The sequence below is a fragment of the Radiomyces spectabilis genome (genome assembly GCF_025331425.1).
Source record: "Radiomyces spectabilis strain NRRL 2753 chromosome Unknown BYT42scaffold_9, whole genome shotgun sequence".
NCBI classification, from domain to species: domain Eukaryota; kingdom Fungi; phylum Mucoromycota; class Mucoromycetes; order Mucorales; family Radiomycetaceae; genus Radiomyces; species Radiomyces spectabilis.
Genome location: NW_026251934.1, coordinates 1,384,551 through 1,403,417, shown reverse-complemented (window position 1 = coordinate 1,403,417; position 18,867 = coordinate 1,384,551). Strand labels below are relative to the sequence as shown.

Genomic DNA, 18,867 nt, shown 5'->3' with positions numbered 1-18,867 from the left:
TTTTGATTTTCATCCTCGCATCCTAGCAATAACTACTAGAACATTTGATATAGTTTTGCTTATAAATTTTTTTTATTACTATTGTTGTTATTTTTAGCATGTTTCCATATCAGCGAAAGAGTAGCCTTCGTCTGCTTTCAGGGCATTAGCCATTTCAAGTTTTCGAAGCTCAGACTGTGATTTAGCGCGTTGCGTGGACAACACATGACCTATAAAAGATACTCCCATGACAGCAATCACAGCTCCCACTAAGAAATTGAACAAAACGGTCAGCCATGGATTGTGTATTGATGGCTCATAGCACACGAAATCCACAATCACTTACTTAATCCCTTCCAGATAGTTTCCCATTTCAAGGATTCGATGGACGTGGTTGTATCACCCAAAAGAACGGTCAAGCGATTATTTAATTCTTGGATTCGGAGCTCGGCATCTTTTTGATCTTGACGGATGTCAGATCGGTATTCGTTCATGGTAAGCTCCAGTTCCGATCGTTTGTGTTCCAATTCTTCATTTAATACTTGTTCCAACGTCTGTACTTCTCGAGATAATGCTGTCAATTCGGATTGTAGCAAGGCTTTGTCATTTTGCCGTAGTAACTCGACCTCCTGTCGTAGTTCTGACAGAGCGGCATGTAATAAATAAGTTTCCTATCAATCAAAACAGTCTCATTGTCAATGGGATCGAGAATATTGTTTCACTCTTAGATTATTTACGTTTTCCATTTGCGCATTGGCAAGCATATCGGACTGCAAGCTAGCGGCGTTCACGCGCATGCGTTGCTGCATCATCTCCATGAGCACTTTGGCTTGACACCTGGAGAATCCTCCCCAGGCTTGAAGATGAGTGACTTGCTCGTAGGTATCAAAGTGGTGAGTCACCGGGTATGATGGTTTCACGACGTTTTTTTTCTCGACCGGCGATGTCGTGGTGGAAGGAGGAGGGAGGGAAGGAGTAGCAAAAATGCGATGTCTAGCGTATAAAAGGGCGGGATCACTTGATGATCCGTAGTCGGTGGGTTCGTACAGTGAGGGGGGAGTGATGAAGGGCGCATCGGTAGGAGTGGACGATGTCGATGCAGCTGCTTCAGTGTACAACCATCGTTTTAAATGGAAGTTGTGTAGAGAGTGACGAGTGAAAGCAATGCGAGGAATCATGATGAAGCGAGCAATAGTATAAAAAGTAAAATAGGTTTTAATATATCATCAAGAAAGAAGAAAGGGGTAAAACAGAAAAAAACAAGCATGCAACACTGATTTAAACTCGTCTGAGATTAGATAGATAGAGTTCCGCAAATCTCTTATCGTCTTGCGGGTGCTTGATCGCTGGCCGGTGGGCCTCCGGACGACAGCAATACAAAAGCCACACCAATAAGGATATACCAGTATTTCTGGAAGAACGTTTTTTCCGCTTCCACTTCTTCGATGCCTTCTTGGAGATTTTTAGCAGGTCGTCGCGTCGATGTGGTGGATTGCTTCTTTGTCGTAGCCTGATTCAGCTCAGGGGTGGGTGCCTTGGCGACGCCGGCCACCGTCACCTTGGTAGAAAATGGTTTCGAGGGGGTCTATAAAAAACGTTCGATTTAATGCAATTATAGGCAAAAAATCGTTGCATGACTCGGTTTGTCCTACTTTGTTGGTTTTCTCGCAGACGTCTCCAGCAAAGTAATCCACGTGGTATACTTCATTATTAGCATCCAAGTGTAATTGGAACTCGTCTTCCCAGTTACTGCCTATAAGTTGACACTGCTTCTTGTCAGCCCCTTTTTTCTCCTTTTACATTTTTTGGCAACGGTCGTTTGATACCAATACTTTTGGCATATCCACTTACAAATTTGATGGAGGTCATCATGATCTTTTGAGTGCGTTCGTCGCGAATCTTGACTTTGTACAAATCGTCGGGATTCTCGACGGGTTCGACGGCATCCGCCAACGTGGCCACGTATTTGGGTGCATGAGGAATATCGACGATCTCTCCGCGTTTGATATAATTGCCTCCACGTTGCTGAAATACGCTAAGCTTGTTTTCACTAGGCTGTTCAAACGTCAATGAGCCGCACAAAGGGGTGAGAAGATTCATATTTAGTCTAAAGCCCATGCTGCGGACAAACAGAGGTAGCTTACCTTGGCTTCTTCAGCATACACAAGCTGGATAATTAAAACGATGCATAAGCAAAGCTTTACAAAATAAGATGCCATCTTTCCCAAGTAAACTGTGAAATGGGCTCGACCTCCACTTGCAACGGTGAACTCTCTTGGAATTGGCCAGTGCTGTGACTGGAAGCTCGTTTTTTCGCGTCTCGAGTTTTGATACTCCGTCATTCATCCAGCGTTCTCCTTTCACCTGCATCCCCCATTCCGTCAATAACGGAAAAGCCGTATTGTTCAAACAAACTTGGAACCAATGACGAAAAAAAAGGGGCTTTTAGACAATTAATAGCAATTAAGACGTTGAAAGTATTGAAGTAGTCTATCAATATCAGACAGAGGGGCGGAAATGGATTTAAATAAATGCAGAATGTACAAATAGTAAGAGGGTATGCTGGGTGTCTCCTTTTTCTTTTCTCTCTAGGAAAATAACTGGCAACGTAAAGTGGATTGATAGATTTCAGACGACGATGGGAAAGTGACCTTTTGTTATGCGAATCTTTTTGGTCAGCCTTGTGACAAAACGAAAAAAGAAAAACCCAGGCATTGTTGTGTGGGGGTCTCTGGAGTCGGTGGATAACCCACCAATAAAGTTGACGTGACTTTTCGTCAACTGGTATGCCATGCCAACCGTTTCCCTTGTGTCAACGCCCTAGGAACAGGCTTATTATGCTTCCAAAGTAAGATCCAGATGCAGATGTTCCGCTCTTTACAGGTTTTACGACGTCTTTTTCCACAGGGGACGATGCTGTATTTTGGTCACTTGTCACATTGGAAACGGGATGATCGTCTCCGGTGGATGCTACACTTGCTATCGCCAACCTATCCATGTGCTCGTCTGCCGATAAGCTGATAGAAAGAAAAGAAGAAAAGAATCCGTCATTGATTAATAACCTCTGATACCGTTTTCACACTCGACATGTTCTACCTTGATGCATGTCTATCGTCAGATATCGCTTCACTTTTCTCTGGAGAACCAAGCACCACGTTGTTCGTTGTATCTTTATGACTGCCTACCGTCTCTAGTGCTGATGGTCCCACCAACGCATCGTTTGATGGATCGGATGCTACGATATGACTTTCGGACGTATCCATTTCTGACTGTTGTTCGACTGTGGAATCTGGTATTAACGTCTCTGAGGGAGTTTCAGAGCTCGGTTGCAATAAAGAGGGGGATACTTCGTTTCGATCGTCAGTCGTATCTTCAGCGTCATGGTCCGAGTCAATGATTATATAGGTAGGTTGGGTATGAGTGGGTAAAGATCGTTGTGGAAAAAAATTGTGATGACTTAGATCGACTTGGGTATGTTGGACGAGTTTACATAATTTATCGGCCATTGAATCTGACCTTCGGTGTCCGCGCTCTTTGACACCTCCTCCTATGCCAACCACGATGGGTGTTGTATCTTGCATTTCCAACAACGAAGACGATCGTTTCACATGACCAAACGTATCGCTGGTATCTTCATCAATAAGCGAAACATCCGGATTCCATGCATTAGAGGACTTGGCGGGATGACGAGGTAGTTTTCGCTTCTTGGGGTGGCGTATACTGCCTTCGGAACTCACACTACTTTGTCTCGATGGCATCGGTGACCTCCGTTTCCTACTCCGTAAGCAGTAGCGTGGATGGGTTTCACTTGAAGGTGTCGATTGGTAACTGGCATCGTCCATGTCCATGGCAGGCACATCCAGTTCTGACTCGTCACCACAAGGGGATGGCGATCGTTGTGAAAACACATCGTTCAGGTCATCGTTCCACACCATGGGTGTTGCGACGGTAGGATACCGCAGTAAGGGGGATCGTTTAGCAATGTCCATTATGCGGGCTGTAAACCGTTGTGCGCGTGGAGTGCTGAAAATGGAAGCTCGGTCAAGAGAGTCCGTCAGCGACCAGCTGGACAGTCGATCGTGCAGTCCTGTCATGGGCGACCCACAAGGATCTACAAATTCCATGGTTATTTTATTCTTCGCGCACAGCCCAAGCCAATGTGTGCCATGGACACGGTCAAGTTGCTACGCTACCTGTAGGCAATGAAGCTGATTCCAAATGGAGGGTAGCACTGGACTGAGAACATGGCGAATCGGGGGTATGGTGACGGGTCGGTGTATTTTTCGACGGGTAACTGTGAGGGTGTCCCAGCATAGGAGGATGGTATATTGAGAGAAGGAAAAAAAAAGGGAAAGAAACGCCGATCTATGCGAGCAGCGAGCTGTACAGAAAAGAGGAAAGAAGGGAGTAAATAGAGAAAGACAGAAAGAAAAGTATAAAGGAACAGCAAGAACAGAAAAAAAAAAAAATGCTGATAAAAAAACAACTTGCTGTTTTGAAAATAATGAATTTAATTTCGTGTGACGCGCGTTGGTTTCTCTGATCCGTTCAACACACCGCAACTTCTCACACGCTCGTCTCTACTAGTTGGTCAGCAGGAAGTGTCTCCAAGGTGGGCTGCTGAGGGAAGATGGTTTGACGCACACCTCGATATACATCCAATAGAATTGGCTGCAGTTTCGGTAACAAATGCTTGGTGGACAAACAAAAAAAAAAAAAAAAAAAAAAAAAAGCGGGACAAAATGCGCGCATCAGTCAATTCCGAGCCGATCGCCCCAGTTTTCCAGTTCCCGCTTACCTCGAATACCACCGTCATCTTTTCCTGATCCTTCACCAAGAGGGCCATGTAGGACTTGATTTGCCACATGGTGATCCCCTCGTTGAGAACCACATCCTCAATCTTTAACCGATTCACAAATCGAGACACACTGCTGCCGCCCCAATACGTCGTCTTGACTTGAATGCCAATATCGCGCATCGCCAAAATGCTCTCTATATGTGTACACATGTAAACTAAAAGATTCGGCTACGAAATTCCAAAGTTTTTCCACCTACCCTCTTTCACCGTCTTCATTTTTATCCGAATCCAGATCGCCACCGCACCAAGATAATAAAATTGATATTTCGGCTATACATCGTATCCGTCCAAAACAGAAAAAAATTGTCAGCTACGCAACTACAGGAACTACGTAACGATCCATTCAAAAAATGCTTACAAGAATCCAAATAAATAGGAGGAGCAAAAATCCTAGCATGACGTCCGTCGCGCTGATTAAGGGCGCGGTTGCCTTTACAACGTATTCGCGAGCGCAAGCGCCAGGCAAGATGTAACAAGTCATGTTCTCCACTGAATAGGACACGGTGGCAGCATCGGTAAGCATACCTTTCGGAAGACCTGCATTTTTCCTCATGCCGACTGCGTGATCATGGAAGGGTCGTTGTGAAAAAGCAGGGGAAAAAAGTGGTTGAATAACGACAAAAAGTCAAACAAAAAAAATCAAATACGGGTTGGCGGAGTTGCAACCACGCAACTCGAATGTCGCGTTCTTTGGGTGACCTTGGTTATCAGGCACCGTTGCCCCATGCGCGCCTATATGCTGCACAATAAATTGTTGGCCATACCGAGATGTGATAATAAACGCAGTCTTCTCTGACTTTAGTCCGCTTATATTTCCATTTTGTTTTGAAAAATAAAGCATTCCCGCCAAAGAGGTCCTGTTCAAGTGTGACGGCCCAGATTTTTCATTGGCCATGATGCAACCTTTTATTCATCGGCCATTGAGCTTTTTTTGGTTATTCAATATGGCGAAAAAAACAGCGAAAAAGATACAACGAACGATGCGCTGATGAAGCATAAAGGCATAAAGTAGATGAGTTTGGTCTTGTCAAGAAAAAAATAAAAGTCAAAAGGCAGGCTCTGTAGAATGGGGGTTTTTTTTTTGACAACGCTGGCGCGGACGGATGATCGCATACTGATGTCACGTGTGCGTGTGTCTAATATTTGCATAATAAACGGCAGGTCCGAGAGAGAAAAAGCACCTGTTTCTTTTTATCTTCAACATTATGGAACGTTCGGCAACACACGCTGGCTCTTGGTATCAAGCCTCACGTAAGTTCTCTTCTATAATCTTGACGCATTTGCCTACAACGACTGACATTGTTCTTGCGGCCTTTTTGCATACAAAAAAAGCGCCCCGTTTAAAGCAAGAACTTGAAGATTACTTGATAGCCGTCAGACCGACTGAAGACTACCCCAAGCAAAACACAAGAGCTATCATTGTGCCGTAAGCATTAGTCGCCCGGACATTTACGCCGCCTTTTTCTTTTTCTAACTGTTCGCCTCTTTAGACATGCTGGCTTTCGATACAGTGGTCCCACGGCAGCTTATGCTTACAAATGTGTCGATGTCGCCCCAATGTAGGTATCAGAATGATCGCTGCAACGTGTTTAGGAGGGACAACTCATTCAATAAATCAGAAAACGCATCTTTATTCTCGGACCCTCTCATCACTTCCCGTTCCGAGGCTGTTGTGTATCACCTTTCGATTTTATTGGAACTCCTTTCGGTCGTTTGGTGGTGGATAAACAAGGTAAAGGATCAGAGTCGGCCAACCTCTGGGACATTGTGTATTGAACTTGCGAAATAGTGGCACAAACTCTGGTTGAAAAGGAAGGTTTCGGAACTGTGGCAAAGCGAGCGGACGAACGAGAACATAGTCTTGAAATGCAATTTCCCTTTATCCACAAAATCTTTGCCGAGTAAATTTATCCTTGTCTGGTAAACGTGTCATTCGCTTCGGTACTAACGTGACCTTTATTGACAGCAAAATTAATGAGGTCAAGGTGGTCCCTATCATGGTTGGCAGCATGGATGCGTCTAGCGAAAAAAAAGCTGGTGAAGCGCTTGCTCCTTATCTAGCCGATCCCAGTAATCTGTTTGTCATTTCCTCGGATTTCTGTCACTGGTAAGTACTATTTTCCCATGAACACCATGTAGCCAACGGAGATGAGGGTGCTAGCTTGGATGCTAAAAGGTTGTGATGCTCAGGGGCGAACGATTTGATTACTATTACTATTTCCCAGCAGCAAATGCCGCGCCCTTTGAGTTGGAACATAACGAGGATATTCAAAGACCGGTATCAGACAGTATTCGGGAGTTGGACCATCAGGGCATGGCATTTATTGAACGGTTGGATCTGGATGGATTTACGCGCTATATTCAAAAAACGCACAACACCATCTGCGGCAGACGGCCTATTGGTGTACTTCTGGCGACGGTGAAAGCGCTTCAAGAACAACAGCCTCACTGTAAACAGGACCTCAAGTTTGTAAAATATGCTCAAAGCAATGCCGTTCAGCATCTTGGCGAGTCTAGCGTAAGCTATGCAAGCGCTTATCTAAGCATTGATATTAGCGAATAAAGAAAAAATTTATGTGCCGCAGGTTTGCACCAATTTTTGCCTTCTTTGCTTGACCATTTGAGACGGGGAAATTTAAACATGACAGCCAAAGAATAAGCCTGACTTGGGTGGGAGCGGATACGCATCACCAATAGGCGGGTGTTTTGGCTTATGCATAATATTTCCTTACAAAGTAGCGCGCGTCGCCGATGATATCGTCATGTTTTGCGATTCCAAAAAGAAAAAAAATTACGGGGTTGTGTTTGGTGAAAAAGAAATGAGAGTCATGAATAAGCGTTGGAGCGTGCGAGACTCACTGAAACATATGATTTCAACGGCGCCCAGCCATCAGCAAATTCACAGTTCCTTCATACATCAAAATAAAACACGATGAACTACGTAAATTGACAGATGTGTTACCAGCCAATTCTCTCAGGTTTTCTGTCATGGGCATAAAGAGTGACAAAATTAAGTATCTGTGATGCCAAGAATTTTTATTTTTATTTTTTGGAAGTAGGCTCATGAAAATTCAACCTCTGAAACAGACAGACATGATGGCACCGACATGATATTTTTGATTTGCCGAATAGTGTCATCGCGATCATAGAGAAGCTTAAAGAACAAAACATTCGATCGGTTTACATGTGAACTTTTTTTAATTAGGGAGATCATTTTATTTTTTTGCAATAGTACACTGACGTATAGCTTTACTGTTGAAATTGCAAAAACTGGGGCCTGGTTATGAAATAGAGCATTTCGAGCACGGCCACCACCACGTCAGTGGATGCCTTATTTGGCACATTATGATATGACATCAGTGTCCGAATTTGGCAATTTTTCTTGTCTCAGACATGATGTAATGTAAAATGCAGGAAATCGAAAAAAAAAATATATAAACAGATGGAAAGCGAGAAAGTGTGTGCTTTTATTCTTCAGATCAAGACAAGAAAAATACATACAACATGAGCTCTTCTCCTTCCAAGTCCCACGCCAAGTACGATCAAACCGTCGGTGATGTCAAGGAAACCGTTGGTAACGCCGTTGGTAACGAATCCCTCCAGGCCAAAGGTACTGCGCAACACGGAAGCGGTCAAGCCGAAGAAACGGCCGCCAATATCTCTGGTTACGTCCAGGGCTTGAAGAACCAAGTCGAGGGTACCGCCAAGGGTGTCTACAATGCCATGATGGGCAACTCGGGTGATGAAGCCGGTGCCAAGGTCGAAAAGAAGGCCGGTGAGGCGCAAAAGGGTGTCAACTCATAAATCCTTTCTGTGCATCCTGCACACTATCGAATCATGCACATCAAATCTCGTACACAAGACAAAATGCAATTGATCTTCTTTTATAACCATTCTCTCTCTCAACTTTTTTACTTGCTCATCATTCTGTGAATAAATCTTTTTTAACTCTTGTATTCTCTTCGTGGTGGAAGCGGGTTTTTTCAAAGAACTATGCATCATCTGCAGTTTGTTGATGGTTGCCAGATTCGGGGTTGAGAGAATCGAGACGCTCACAAAAAAAAAAAACAAAGATCAATGGGGTTTCCGAACTGAACGAGTGCAGAAATATTGAAAATCAGCTAGAAACCATGTCGAATAAACTATTCGCCCTGTCATCTCCAGTGTTGCGGACCAACTGACTGCATCCACATCATGGCTGGGATTAGGATACAATCTCAGCATTGGCAGTAAGCCGTGCCTCAAGTATTGATACCCCGCGAGTGAATGGATTTTTTAGTAATAAGCTTTTTTCCGATATCAATGATCGACGAGCAAAAAATTCGGATGTGCTGCTTCGTTAAAGAACGCGCAAGGGCGTAACTTGGACAAAAAGCCAGAATGATATGAGATGAACACGACCTATCTTTAGCGTGACGGATTACCTTCATCGTCGTTTTGCAATTGGTTCATCTTTTAAGACTGTACCTGCTGGACTATCAATTCTTTCTGCGCTTTACGGAGAGATGAACACCGTCCGTTTATGTATGGCAAACACCGAGTAATATGAGCATCTGGATAATTAAGATACTCAATATCACAGGAAGGGTATATGTCGGGTTGATAAATGCGGCCACTTGGCAATTCTGCTTACTACTGTCAAAGGTGGAGTGGGTCTCATGAGAAAAAAGATGGATGCATGTAGGTGGGTCTGTGAACACTTTGGGTCTAATTTTTCCTAAAAGAGAAATATTTTCTTTTGCGCTTTGACGAATGTTGTAACACATAGTCATTCAGTGAAAGGGAAAATTGCATGTCAGCTTTTTTTTGAATTAGGTTTCGGGCATTGAATACAACAGGCTATCTCCATGCACGTAATTTATTTATACATCCAGAAGAGTCCAACTTTTTTGCTCTTGTGTGTGTTTACTCCATGAGCGATAATACAAACGACGAGCGTACACCGCTCATTCGGCGTACCGAGACGCCAACTCGTGAAGACGAGCGGTTCAAAGAATTCAGACTTCCAAACAAGGTCGCTCGTGCATACAGTGTACTCTTTGGCTGTCTCTTGGTGTTCGCTTTGCTTATCCATATCGTGCCACGGATACTCCCCATTCCGTTATCCGATACTGAAGCCAATCGCCATGGTGAATTTCCCGGTTTGCATGCCTACAATGAATATCTCAGCCATTTCACGGCTCCCCATTCTGTGAATTCGCGAGAGAACGGCGTCATGAAGGAATGGCTTGCATCGCTGGCTTATGACTTCCAAGCTGAAGCTCATGCCAACGGCTTGCAAATGGATGTTATCGCCAACGATACAACCAAAAAAGTGTTGAAAGAAAGTTGGTACAATGAAGGTAAAGAAATTGAATCACGAGCGATAACGACCCACAGGAACAGACGTAGTTTGATAAGCTTTTTTATTATAATGTTAGACGAACAATGGTTTATTGAATCGCGCAATGTCATTGTCCGTTTGCATGGACAAAATAATCGATCGGATGCTTTGCTGATTAATGCTCACTATGGTATGTCTTCCTTGCCCGAGAATGATTGAATTGGTTATTAGGCATTCATTGGGATTTGATGCGTGCTTAACAGATAGCGTGCCTACAAGTCATGGAGTGACTGACAACGGTATTGGCACCAGTGTGGCTCTTGAACTCTTGCGTTACTTTGTCCATCATCCTCCTCAGAATACGATGATCTTTTTATTCAACAACTTTGAGGAAGGAGGTCTTATCGGTGCCAAGCAATTCATCACGCACCCATGGTGGCCCACCGTCAGGCTTTTCATTAACCTTGGTAAAGTCAATGCTTCTACATCCCGTCCCATCAGTATGTTAAGAGCTCATTATTTTTTCTCAGAGGGAGCCGGTGCTGGCGGGCGCGCCGTCTTGTTTCGAAGCACCAGTCTCGGTGCCCTGAAAAGGTTGGCTTCCTCCAAAAGTCATTATCTCCATGCTACGCCGCTAGGCAACGACATGATGAAATCCAAACTTCTCAAGAGGTAAGTTGCTTCGCAATGCAACCCAGAGCAGGTGTAACTGATCAACCGTTCACTTATTAGTGATACCGACTACTCGGTCTTTGTGGGCGATGGTACTCCCGGTTTGGATATTGCCTTTTATGCACCTCGATCGCACTATCATACCCCTCGCGATGATTTGGCTCACGCCTCAACCAATGCGGTACAGTACATGGGACAGATGGCGCTCGGTGCGGCAATTGCTATTGATGAAGATGAAACCGGTCTTCTCTCTGAGAAGCACGATTTAGAACGTGAAGTGTACTACGATATTCTCGGCCGAATTCTGGTTGCCTACAGCTTCAAAGCTTATATTATTACCAACATCTTGGTTTTGATTGCTGTCCCTCTCATGTCGGCTGCTTACTGGACGTTGAAATCCAACTCGCAAAGACTCAGTGTCCTCACGCGGAAATCCTTACTTACACTTCAAGGTCTTGCTGCCGTCTTTGTCGCCATCATCTTCATGATCGTATCCGTCGCCGTGGCCGCTATTTTTATGATCAAAGTTAACCCATTGGTAAGCACCCGCACACTCTGTCATGAAAATCTATTTACACTGATGACCTAAATCTTAGATGACGTATGGAAATGTGAATTGTGCCCTTGTGTATCTTTTCTGTGCAGCTTTGTTCGGTCTCTTTTCATCCCAGTTGCTGTGTGTGAGCTTCTCCAAGTCTTTGCGTGCAACATTGACCAACTTGGAAACCACTCTTTACGGCGTCACCGCATTTTGGTGGGTTTTACTCGTCTTGGCTACGTATTTCGGCTCGCGCGGTATTGCTGCGCTCTACTTTTCCATTTATTGTATGATAAGCAGCGCGCTGGCTACAGCTGTGTACCAATTCACGCCCGCCAACAAAACTTGGCGTCTTCCCCTCGTATTCATCCTCCAAATTGGTGTCCCATTCGTATGCCTGATGGAAATATGCTTCATGAGCATGGATTCCATGCGTCATGCTACCGTGGATGGTACACCCGAATTTGTTGGTAAGTGTTCGCCATGCACAAGAGTTACCGTAAAAAAAATCAGGATGATTGATTCATGCTGGCATAGTCTATGGATTATTGTCCATCCCGGTGATCAATATTCTGGTCAATTTGTTGCCGTGGATTCATCACATTGGTGAACTTCGAAGAATGACGATTCTTACGGGTATGGTGCTCATTGTTATACTGACCGTATGCTCTGCGTTGTTACCGTTTAATGGAGGCTGGTCGCCCAATAAGGCCGTCTTTAACCAAGAGTACAATGTCTCTGCGGTGGATGCTTTGGCCACTGTTTCCCTGATCAGTAGTGCCGGTATACAATCCACATTGAAGAGTATTCTACCTCGCCATGAATTGGACTCTCTTGAATGCCATGTGCACAAGGTCTATCAGACCAAATGCACTTATCAGACGGATCTTATCCCTTGGTACGCTTCGCAAGAAGGCGAAATGAAAGTGGAGGTGCTTTCCCGCCATTGTACGGATTCCACTTGTCGATTGGATGGTACTTTTACGTCAAAGAACAGCTTGTTATGTCGCATCCATGTGGATTCCATGACCAATTTGACCAACGGATGGGTCAATGGACAGAAAACCGAAGAAGACTTCCGCTCGCTGGTGGTGTACTCGACAGAGTATGGCAAAACCGTGAATTGGTCGCTTGAATATCCTCCCAATGCACAGGGGACGGCCCAAGTGAGCTGTTGGTACGATGAATGGACCGAAGGTGAATTACCCGCATTCACATGGCTCCGCGATAACTTCCCTGATGATACCGTCCTTCTTCTTCGTGGACAGGGATTAGCCCTCGCCCACTTTGCTTCCATTGATTTGTAGGAAAATAAAAATCCTTGTATGCTTTGGCAAATCTAATCAGATGAACGAGGCCTGCCATATAAAATAATGGGCTTTGAAATGTCTATCCGAGATGTGCTGCATCCCTGCCAATCTTCATGGAGGCGGTAAATCTTCCTGCTGGTTCGTGAACATGGAAGACGAAAGAAGAAGTAGAGTGACTATTTATAAAACATCATTCTCATGAGAATACTTTAATTATATAAAAGGATAAAGGACAGACTCATCAGTAGGCTGAAACCAAAAAAAAAAAAAAGGAATGAAAGCATTTCATATATAGCAAAAGAAGATCAGGAAGGATCTTTGTGCATAACGACGTGCAAACAAAGGTATAGGACATGTAACGAAACAAAGCAACAGGATATCTAGCAATGAAAGATAAAGAAAAAATCAATCACATACAAAAGAAGAAGAAAAAAAGACGAAAAGCAAATTAAGGGCAACGAAAATGCAAATGGGGGGATAAAAATGAGTAAAAAGGGAAAAACATAGGAAAATGAGAATTGACAAGAAACATGTTGATATACAACACATGTTTACACGGCGATCCTGCTACCAAAGTTGCGAAGAGGAATACGATCCCAAAGCACCGTAAGGAAAGTTCGATTACCGAGGATCTGGAAGTATAAAAGACCCACCGTCACTAAGGAGAAAAAAAAAAAAAAGAAGAATAGGATGAGTTTGATTTGTTTGGTTCAAGCAAGTAAATTAAAAAACCGGATATACACTTACCTAAAAGAAGAGGAACCCAGAACATGTAGAGACGACGATCCGATTTTGGAATCGCTAATCCCAGTCCGTTTTGATCCATGGATAAATCATCTTCAACAGCCTCAGTTTCTTGCAACGAGTGGAACCGACGCATATACTGAGCCTTGATACTCGGACGACGGGAAGGTGATGGTTTCACCGTACAGGAAGCCAACATTTTAATGACATTGTTCGATTTAGCGACTTCCAGCGCCGTACCAAGACTGCAAGTCGCCTCCGGATTCGCACCGGCTTTTAGGAGAATCTTGGTAAGCAAGTGAGATCCACGCCAGCAAGCAAAGTGAAGTGCAGTGAACCCGTTGCGATCAGGATGATCCAATTCTTCCGGTCGAATTTTCGCCACCAACGCTTGCACAAGATCCCGGTAGTCCAACATCACTGCCAGATGGAGCAAGGTGTGACCACTGGGATTGGCATGTACAATATCTGGAGCATCCAATGTTTCCAATGCTTTCATCACCTGTTGCTCGATATCCATGCTGTATTGATGTTGCGATGATGATGACTGGTGCTGATTTGAAGAGGAGCTAGGTTGCTGATCCCCTTGCACGATCCTCATGGCAATGTGTTTTGCGTCATGCAACTTGCCGGTCATTTTTAAGCCGACCACTTGCAAAGCGAGTTCCAGTAATGCTTGATCACTGGCATCGTAATACGTGAATAAAGCGACGTCTTGTCCTTCAATCACCAATGGATGTTCTTTGAACGATACCACCACGGGCCCTGGATGAGCCGCGGGCGGAAGAACGCAGACCAGTGTATTGGGATTCCAATACACGGTGGTAGCAGGATGTTCTCCAAACAGACACGTCAAACCACGGTAAAAGCCTGAGCCTAATACGGTGACTTCCACACCACCGTACGTGGGACCTTGCGACGGCACCAATCGCTCCAACTGAGGAGGCAATTCGATGGGTAAGCCGGAAACACCCGATATCCCTGTTGGGAACGTGCGTGTCGTACGTCGACGACGATTAAACGGCCATATTTCCGTGTTTTCAGACTCCGTGGCAAATAACTGCGGTAAAGGTTCGTCTGATTGAATGGCACGTTGGAAGATTTCGTTCAAAGGTGGATTCACGGTGGGTGTGCTGGTCGAAGAAGCCATGGGCGCAAATAGGGTAGGCGCATTTTCTTCCGACGGGGTGGGTAACATGGACGCTAACTCGGCCGCTTCCGCAATTGACAGTGTATTCACAGGTTGTTCTTGTTTTGTTTGCTTCGGAGACACCGAACCACGTCGAGAGTCAGCGGGTGTGGATACTTCATAATCGTCGGAACGGGGGCGTTTTCGGCCGGCGCTGCGTTGTTTAGTGTTTTTGTGATCGTCCGTAATCATGATTGGAGGTGATACACCACTAGCAATAGCTTCGCCTTTGTTATTTTTCATGACAAATTGCACACTTTGTACATGTAAAAGGTGAGAATCAGATCACACGAAAGAGGTATTTGGGGGACTTACCAGAATCCAATCTTTTCATTATGATGACGACAATAGCAGGTAATGCGAGTAGGTAAAATGACGTCTCCAGAACTAAAGTTGACCATTGGACCACAATTGAATAGTAAAATACGGTTCATATCCATCTCCATCTCTTCTTCGGCGGTTTTGGAAAGCTCCGTTTCGGATCCCGTAGGAGACCGACTATCTTTACGAGGTTTGCCATCTTTTGTACGTTCGGCTCGTTTGCGCTACAGAGATCCGTTAACAATTTGATGAAGGGAGAAAACAAAAAACAAAAATCAAGACAGATTTGTATTGACAACTTTCTTTCATTTTGAGGTCTAAAAAAGGCAAAAACATACCTCACGACGAACACAGCCTGCACACATTCGAATCGTTTTATCGGGGTCGCTTGCACAGACAACGCGAGCTTCCAAAGATAAGACCTTGGATTCATCGGAAATCATACTAGCGACTGAACCGTCGAGGACTCTTTGCTGCTGTTGGTTTTTTCGTAATCTTGATTTTGCAAGCAATTCTTCTGGTAACTTGAGATAGGACCAACAGGATACTTTGGTGCCCTTGGCAGTAAGCAGTTGAATACATAATTTGATTTGAGTTTCTACGCGTGACTTGGCACCTGTGTTAGGAACGCCCAGCACCCTAATTTGTAATGGTCTGTGCAGATGTCCGTGAGTCTCTTTTGTTTCAAGATTTCGTCGAGAATCCACTTGGTAATCATTATTCAACTCACCTGTCTAATGTGTCTTCCATTCTACGGCTGGGTGGACGGTCTGTTAATAATCTGCAATGACAAAACAAATATAAAAAAAGGCACACACACACAGAAGAAGATAATGATGAGTTATTGACGACATAGTAAACAATGAAAAATTCGATAGGTGGTACTTGCATATTGTCTGTTTCTGGTACCAAATAATCGGTTAAAAAGAGATAGTTATCAGCAAGACTGGCGGTCTTTGTATTGTCCTGATAGTGAGGCAATTAGTGATCCTGCAGTTCTGTCAAAGACATGGGTTAGTTTGAATCGTTACATGATTGTTTGAGAGAGCGTAAGCTTTTGTGGTCAAAGGTTCGAATTGGCTTTTCGGTGAAGGTGAAGCGGCAGATGAGGAAGAATCGTGAGCGCTGAGAGAGGATGAATAGGGAGACGGAATATCGTGTTGATACATGGGCGATGCGTCGAGTGGATTAAATTCGGAAAACAACGGGTGTAAGAAATCGTGAGGATCCAGTAGGTCATCGTGAATATCCGTATCGCTTAGCGTGCGTGTGGGTGATGTGGGCGAGCAGGGACGGCTCACCGGTTTACAATACAGGGACATTTGGGATTGTGTTGTAGAAAACAGAAGAAATGGAAAAAAGAGCGAGATATAGGTCGGGATTACAAAATTGGGGCTGGCAGATATAAAAAGAAAGCAAGCGTGACTCGGCAATCCCAAAGAGGTTTCTTGGGGCAGTTCTGGAATCACAAGACGTTTTCGACGCCTACGACTAGCTATCATAAACAGTGTACGTGATAAATGGACCATGAGATCCCGCTGTTTCTTTTTTTATTTTGCCTGAATGATGTACACTAATTTCAATAAAAGATCGACGTTGTCTGTGACGGAGTTTGGTGAGTCTCTTCTGCCTCTGCGTGTGCAGCAAAGGAGAGGCTCCAGTCGAGGTGGTTGGGATCTTGAACAATCAATGTCGCCACTGGGTTACACAAAATTGGCAACGACAGCATCTCGGAATCCCTTGTGATGCTGAACAATCGCCCGCACGGTCTGCCGAAAAACTCGTCCACTGTAATTATTGGGCAGAACCTGCTGCCTGCGCTGTCTCGAACGTCAGATATGGCCTTGGAGTATCTTTTATCGCGGTTGAATGAATATCGCTGCACTCTAAAAATAAAGGCTTGCAAAATGGGATAGGCAGTCTGTGTGTGCGTGCGTGCTTGCGTGTGTGACGTTAGGTAAGGGGGAAAAAAGGTACTTTCAAACCGTTTTATACTTCCGCCTCACCATTCCTCTATCAAGGCTCTCGTCTCTTAAAGGTAAGCTCAATGGTTGATGTCATGGCATACAACCACAAAGTCTTCAAATGTGTGGCTTTCGTCGGGATAAATGAAGATACGTATCCGGTGTGGATCATCATCATGGTTTCAGTCAAATCTAGGCTCCACCCTTTATCGGGTTTCAGATCTTGCCTGATATTTTTGTCCGTATTCCCCTCTTTCGTGTAAGACTTGCAACTTTATATAGTCTTCCAAATTTTGGATTGGTATTTGTTGAGCCTACATAATTACGGTACCAATGGATAATGCGTCGCTAATAGTGCAATTGAAGGTGTCCTTCAGCCCTTATTGTTGCAAGACAAACAAATCCTTTTGTGCTGGTTGATGTTTGTTTGGCTTTTTTCCATAACCGTCCCTAATCCCAACGTGCGCTTTATACATTACTCTGTATGGTCCATGAATTTCCGTGGATCATCCAATAAGCGTTTCAGCAGATGACTATTCGGAAAGTACCATGTTCATTTTGCGATTGTGGGTAACTGGTAAACACAACAAGATTTCGGGATAAGCATGAACAAGTTATGTTGTCTGCATCTCGCTGGTTGAATCATATGATTGTCCCCTCTCACCCAACTGGAGGAAATAACCACCAATATATCAATGCATTAACATGGATCACCTTTTTTACATCCCTTCTTACCCATATGTTATAATGTTGATTCGGTAAATGACAGAATTGTCCCTTTTCTTGGAACTTTTTTTCGTATTGGTGTTCTCTCCCTTTTTCTCCTCTCATCCCGAACTCCAAATGGCTGTAAATCCTCGGATGTGTTTGAAATACAGTCGTTATATTTGTAAGGGGGAAAAGGGCCTTGGAGAGATAAAAAAAAAAATTGAATCAGATGAACGCGTCATGTATTGGGTCCCAAACTTTATATGGGTTGCAAAATGGTGCAGACGCAGTGTTGGCGAAATACGAGGATTGGACCGCGAGGAGGATATTTATTGATACAAATGAACTAGGCCATAGAGTAAAGTGTGAAATAAGGTGTAAGAGAGTAATCCGTTGATGGCGCCATTGATCGTCACATCCCGCCATCCGTGAACAAAGTAATTGGAAGGTGATTGCTTCATCTTGAATGTGAATAGTAAAATGGAGAGAACAGACCAGCTAATACCGTAAAAAAGAAAGCCGCTCCAGTTGGTGAGACCGAGAATACCAGCAGCCGACCCTGCGATGGCGGCAAAGCATGAGCGAATGTATTGAAGTTGTTTAGTGTTGTGAGCTACATTGGGTTGCACGAATTTATGGGCATCTTCGTTTGGCGGATTCATAGCGAATGTAAGTGAGAGTCGTGCCCGTGTTGCTCACAAGCCGTAGCGTGGCAAGCTTCCCGAGTGGAATTTTTCAGCAAATTTCCTCCAATTTTTGGAAATCCGCCTGTTGCCAGATGATTCTTGCATGGACAGCCATGCAATTTTCTTTCTTTTGAAAATGACACATGCAAATGTAAAACTATTCATAGTTTTTGCTGTATGTCATTAAAACGTGGTGCAATTATACAAAAGAATCACGCTAGATTTTTGATAGCATGATTTCCGCCGATGACAGCAGATGCAGTAAAAATGCGATATTTGCTCTTGAGTGGTATAGGAGGAACGATCAGTAAAAGATATTACATTGATTGTTTTTGCTTCAATATAACAAGGAAGAGGATGTTGGATCTTTATGATTGCCAAAAAGGCTTACTCGATTAAGGAGTGTTGGATCATAGTCATTTTATGGCAGGAGATCGTGAGATTCCACCAACATTCGCAGCGTCGGCGAACGAACCAAAACAGACTGTGTGAGAAAGACATATCCATGACTTTTATTTCCTTCACGTTTTGCCACCAGTTAGCGGTTTCTTAACGTAGCGTGATAAGTAACAAGT

General features: G+C 44.1%; 10 protein-coding genes across 10 annotated transcripts; 3 read left to right on the top strand and 7 right to left on the bottom strand.

Moving 5' to 3' along the window:
- Positions 1-50: 50 nt before the first annotated feature.
- On the bottom strand, positions 51-1,214 carry BYT42DRAFT_577028 (uncharacterized protein). The gene is made up of 3 exons (XM_051569119.1): positions 717-1,214; positions 326-650; positions 51-248 (listed from the first exon to the last, which is right to left on the bottom strand). Exons 1-3 carry the CDS (start codon positions 1,155-1,157, stop codon positions 94-96), a joined length of 921 nt encoding a protein of 306 aa, XP_051421881.1. The 5' UTR covers positions 1,158-1,214; the 3' UTR covers positions 51-93.
- A 1-nt stretch (position 1,215) lies between these two features.
- BYT42DRAFT_577027 (uncharacterized protein) lies at positions 1,216-2,248 on the bottom strand. The gene is made up of 4 exons (XM_051569118.1): positions 2,124-2,248; positions 1,831-2,034; positions 1,632-1,745; positions 1,216-1,564 (listed from the first exon to the last, which is right to left on the bottom strand). Exons 1-4 carry the CDS (start codon positions 2,196-2,198, stop codon positions 1,301-1,303), a joined length of 657 nt encoding a protein of 218 aa, XP_051421880.1. The 5' UTR covers positions 2,199-2,248; the 3' UTR covers positions 1,216-1,300.
- Positions 2,249-2,486: 238 nt separating this feature from the next.
- On the bottom strand, positions 2,487-4,419 carry BYT42DRAFT_413352 (uncharacterized protein). Its single transcript, XM_051563443.1, has 3 exons — positions 4,173-4,419; positions 3,076-4,090; positions 2,487-2,996 (listed from the first exon to the last, which is right to left on the bottom strand). The coding sequence occupies exons 1-3, from the start codon at positions 4,291-4,293 to the stop codon at positions 2,792-2,794; spliced, it is 1,341 nt and encodes a 446-aa protein (XP_051421879.1). The 5' UTR covers positions 4,294-4,419; the 3' UTR covers positions 2,487-2,791.
- Positions 4,420-4,545: 126 nt separating this feature from the next.
- On the bottom strand, positions 4,546-5,053 carry BYT42DRAFT_547626 (GPI-GlcNAc transferase complex, PIG-H component-domain-containing protein; the record flags this gene model as incomplete). The annotated part of the gene is made up of 3 exons (XM_051565962.1): positions 4,546-4,671; positions 4,778-4,971; positions 5,035-5,053. 3 exons carry the CDS (start codon positions 5,051-5,053, stop codon positions 4,546-4,548), a joined length of 339 nt encoding a protein of 112 aa, XP_051421878.1.
- Positions 5,054-5,973: 920 nt separating this feature from the next.
- On the top strand, positions 5,974-7,436 carry BYT42DRAFT_535858 (cell motility mediator). The gene is made up of 7 exons (XM_051565477.1): positions 5,974-6,088; positions 6,170-6,263; positions 6,328-6,396; positions 6,457-6,569; positions 6,627-6,738; positions 6,804-6,944; positions 7,028-7,436. The coding sequence occupies exons 1-7, from the start codon at positions 6,043-6,045 to the stop codon at positions 7,398-7,400; spliced, it is 948 nt and encodes a 315-aa protein (XP_051421877.1). The 5' UTR covers positions 5,974-6,042; the 3' UTR covers positions 7,401-7,436.
- Positions 7,437-8,319: 883 nt separating this feature from the next.
- BYT42DRAFT_577015 (uncharacterized protein) lies at positions 8,320-8,885 on the top strand. Its single transcript, XM_051569117.1, has one exon. The coding sequence runs from the start codon at positions 8,342-8,344 to the stop codon at positions 8,639-8,641; it is 300 nt and encodes a 99-aa protein (XP_051421876.1). The 5' UTR covers positions 8,320-8,341; the 3' UTR covers positions 8,642-8,885.
- Positions 8,886-9,669: 784 nt separating this feature from the next.
- BYT42DRAFT_646560 (uncharacterized protein) lies at positions 9,670-12,741 on the top strand. Its single transcript, XM_051572681.1, has 7 exons — positions 9,670-10,179; positions 10,258-10,350; positions 10,424-10,627; positions 10,691-10,832; positions 10,893-11,370; positions 11,429-11,840; positions 11,908-12,741. Exons 1-7 carry the CDS (start codon positions 9,750-9,752, stop codon positions 12,675-12,677), a joined length of 2,529 nt encoding a protein of 842 aa, XP_051421875.1. The 5' UTR covers positions 9,670-9,749; the 3' UTR covers positions 12,678-12,741.
- Positions 12,742-13,056: 315 nt separating this feature from the next.
- On the bottom strand, positions 13,057-15,322 carry BYT42DRAFT_413217 (uncharacterized protein). Its single transcript, XM_051563441.1, has 4 exons — positions 15,273-15,322; positions 14,929-15,158; positions 13,428-14,834; positions 13,057-13,338 (listed from the first exon to the last, which is right to left on the bottom strand). Exons 2-4 carry the CDS (start codon positions 14,945-14,947, stop codon positions 13,232-13,234), a joined length of 1,533 nt encoding a protein of 510 aa, XP_051421874.1. The 5' UTR covers positions 14,948-15,158; positions 15,273-15,322; the 3' UTR covers positions 13,057-13,231.
- Positions 15,198-16,310, bottom strand: BYT42DRAFT_413220 (uncharacterized protein). The gene is made up of 4 exons (XM_051563442.1): positions 15,966-16,310; positions 15,824-15,900; positions 15,665-15,715; positions 15,198-15,588 (listed from the first exon to the last, which is right to left on the bottom strand). Exons 1-4 carry the CDS (start codon positions 16,254-16,256, stop codon positions 15,252-15,254), a joined length of 756 nt encoding a protein of 251 aa, XP_051421873.1. The 5' UTR covers positions 16,257-16,310; the 3' UTR covers positions 15,198-15,251.
- A 1,625-nt stretch (positions 16,311-17,935) lies between these two features.
- On the bottom strand, positions 17,936-18,268 carry BYT42DRAFT_499213 (uncharacterized protein; the record flags this gene model as incomplete). The annotated part of the gene is made up of 1 exon (XM_051564620.1): positions 17,936-18,268. One exon carries the CDS (start codon positions 18,266-18,268, stop codon positions 17,936-17,938), a length of 333 nt encoding a protein of 110 aa, XP_051421872.1.
- Positions 18,269-18,867: the final 599 nt, after the last annotated feature.

Excerpts from the sequence above, each read along its gene's own strand:
- BYT42DRAFT_646560 (XM_051572681.1), top strand. The coding sequence starts at position 9,750 with ATGAGCGATAATACAAACGACGAGCGTACACCGCTCATTCGGCGTACC. Across the intron at positions 10,833-10,892 it reads AAATCCAAACTTCTCAAGAG|TGATACCGACTACTCGGTCT; the intron begins GTAAGTTGCTTC and ends TTCACTTATTAG. Across the intron at positions 11,841-11,907 it reads TGGTACACCCGAATTTGTTG|TCTATGGATTATTGTCCATC; the intron begins GTAAGTGTTCGC and ends ATGCTGGCATAG.
- BYT42DRAFT_535858 (XM_051565477.1), top strand. The coding sequence starts at position 6,043 with ATGGAACGTTCGGCAACACACGCTGGCTCTTGGTATCAAGCCTCAC. Across the intron at positions 6,739-6,803 it reads ATCCACAAAATCTTTGCCGA|CAAAATTAATGAGGTCAAGG; the intron begins GTAAATTTATCC and ends CTTTATTGACAG. Across the intron at positions 6,945-7,027 it reads TCCTCGGATTTCTGTCACTG|GGGCGAACGATTTGATTACT; the intron begins GTAAGTACTATT and ends TGTGATGCTCAG.
- BYT42DRAFT_577027 (XM_051569118.1), bottom strand. The coding sequence starts at position 2,198 with ATGGCATCTTATTTTGTAAAGCTTTGCTTATGCATCGTTTTAATTATC. Across the intron at positions 2,035-2,123 it reads TGTATGCTGAAGAAGCCAAG|CCTAGTGAAAACAAGCTTAG; the intron begins GTAAGCTACCTC and ends ACGTTTGAACAG. Across the intron at positions 1,746-1,830 it reads TGATGACCTCCATCAAATTT|TGTCAACTTATAGGCAGTAA; the intron begins GTAAGTGGATAT and ends GACAAGAAGCAG.
- BYT42DRAFT_413217 (XM_051563441.1), bottom strand. Across the intron at positions 13,339-13,427 it reads CTGGGTTCCTCTTCTTTTAG|TGACGGTGGGTCTTTTATAC; the intron begins GTAAGTGTATAT and ends TTTTCTCCTTAG.
- BYT42DRAFT_413352 (XM_051563443.1), bottom strand. The coding sequence starts at position 4,293 with ATGCTGGGACACCCTCACAGTTACCCGTCGAAAAATACACCGACCCGT. Across the intron at positions 4,091-4,172 it reads ATCAGCTTCATTGCCTACAG|ATCCTTGTGGGTCGCCCATG; the intron begins GTAGCGTAGCAA and ends TGGAATTTGTAG. Across the intron at positions 2,997-3,075 it reads GACGATAGACATGCATCAAG|CTTATCGGCAGACGAGCACA; the intron begins GTAGAACATGTC and ends TCTTTCTATCAG.
- BYT42DRAFT_577015 (XM_051569117.1), top strand. The coding sequence starts at position 8,342 with ATGAGCTCTTCTCCTTCCAAGTCCCACGCCAAGTACGATCAAACCGTC.
- BYT42DRAFT_577028 (XM_051569119.1), bottom strand. The coding sequence starts at position 1,157 with ATGATTCCTCGCATTGCTTTCACTCGTCACTCTCTACACAACTTCCAT. Across the intron at positions 651-716 it reads CCAATGCGCAAATGGAAAAC|GAAACTTATTTATTACATGC; the intron begins GTAAATAATCTA and ends TTTGATTGATAG. Across the intron at positions 249-325 it reads AACTATCTGGAAGGGATTAA|TGGGAGCTGTGATTGCTGTC; the intron begins GTAAGTGATTGT and ends TCAATTTCTTAG.
- BYT42DRAFT_413220 (XM_051563442.1), bottom strand. The coding sequence starts at position 16,256 with ATGTCCCTGTATTGTAAACCGGTGAGCCGTCCCTGCTCGCCCACATCA. Across the intron at positions 15,901-15,965 it reads ACGCTCTCTCAAACAATCAT|GACAATACAAAGACCGCCAG; the intron begins GTAACGATTCAA and ends CCTCACTATCAG. Across the intron at positions 15,716-15,823 it reads GTACCAGAAACAGACAATAT|ATTATTAACAGACCGTCCAC; the intron begins GCAAGTACCACC and ends TTGTCATTGCAG.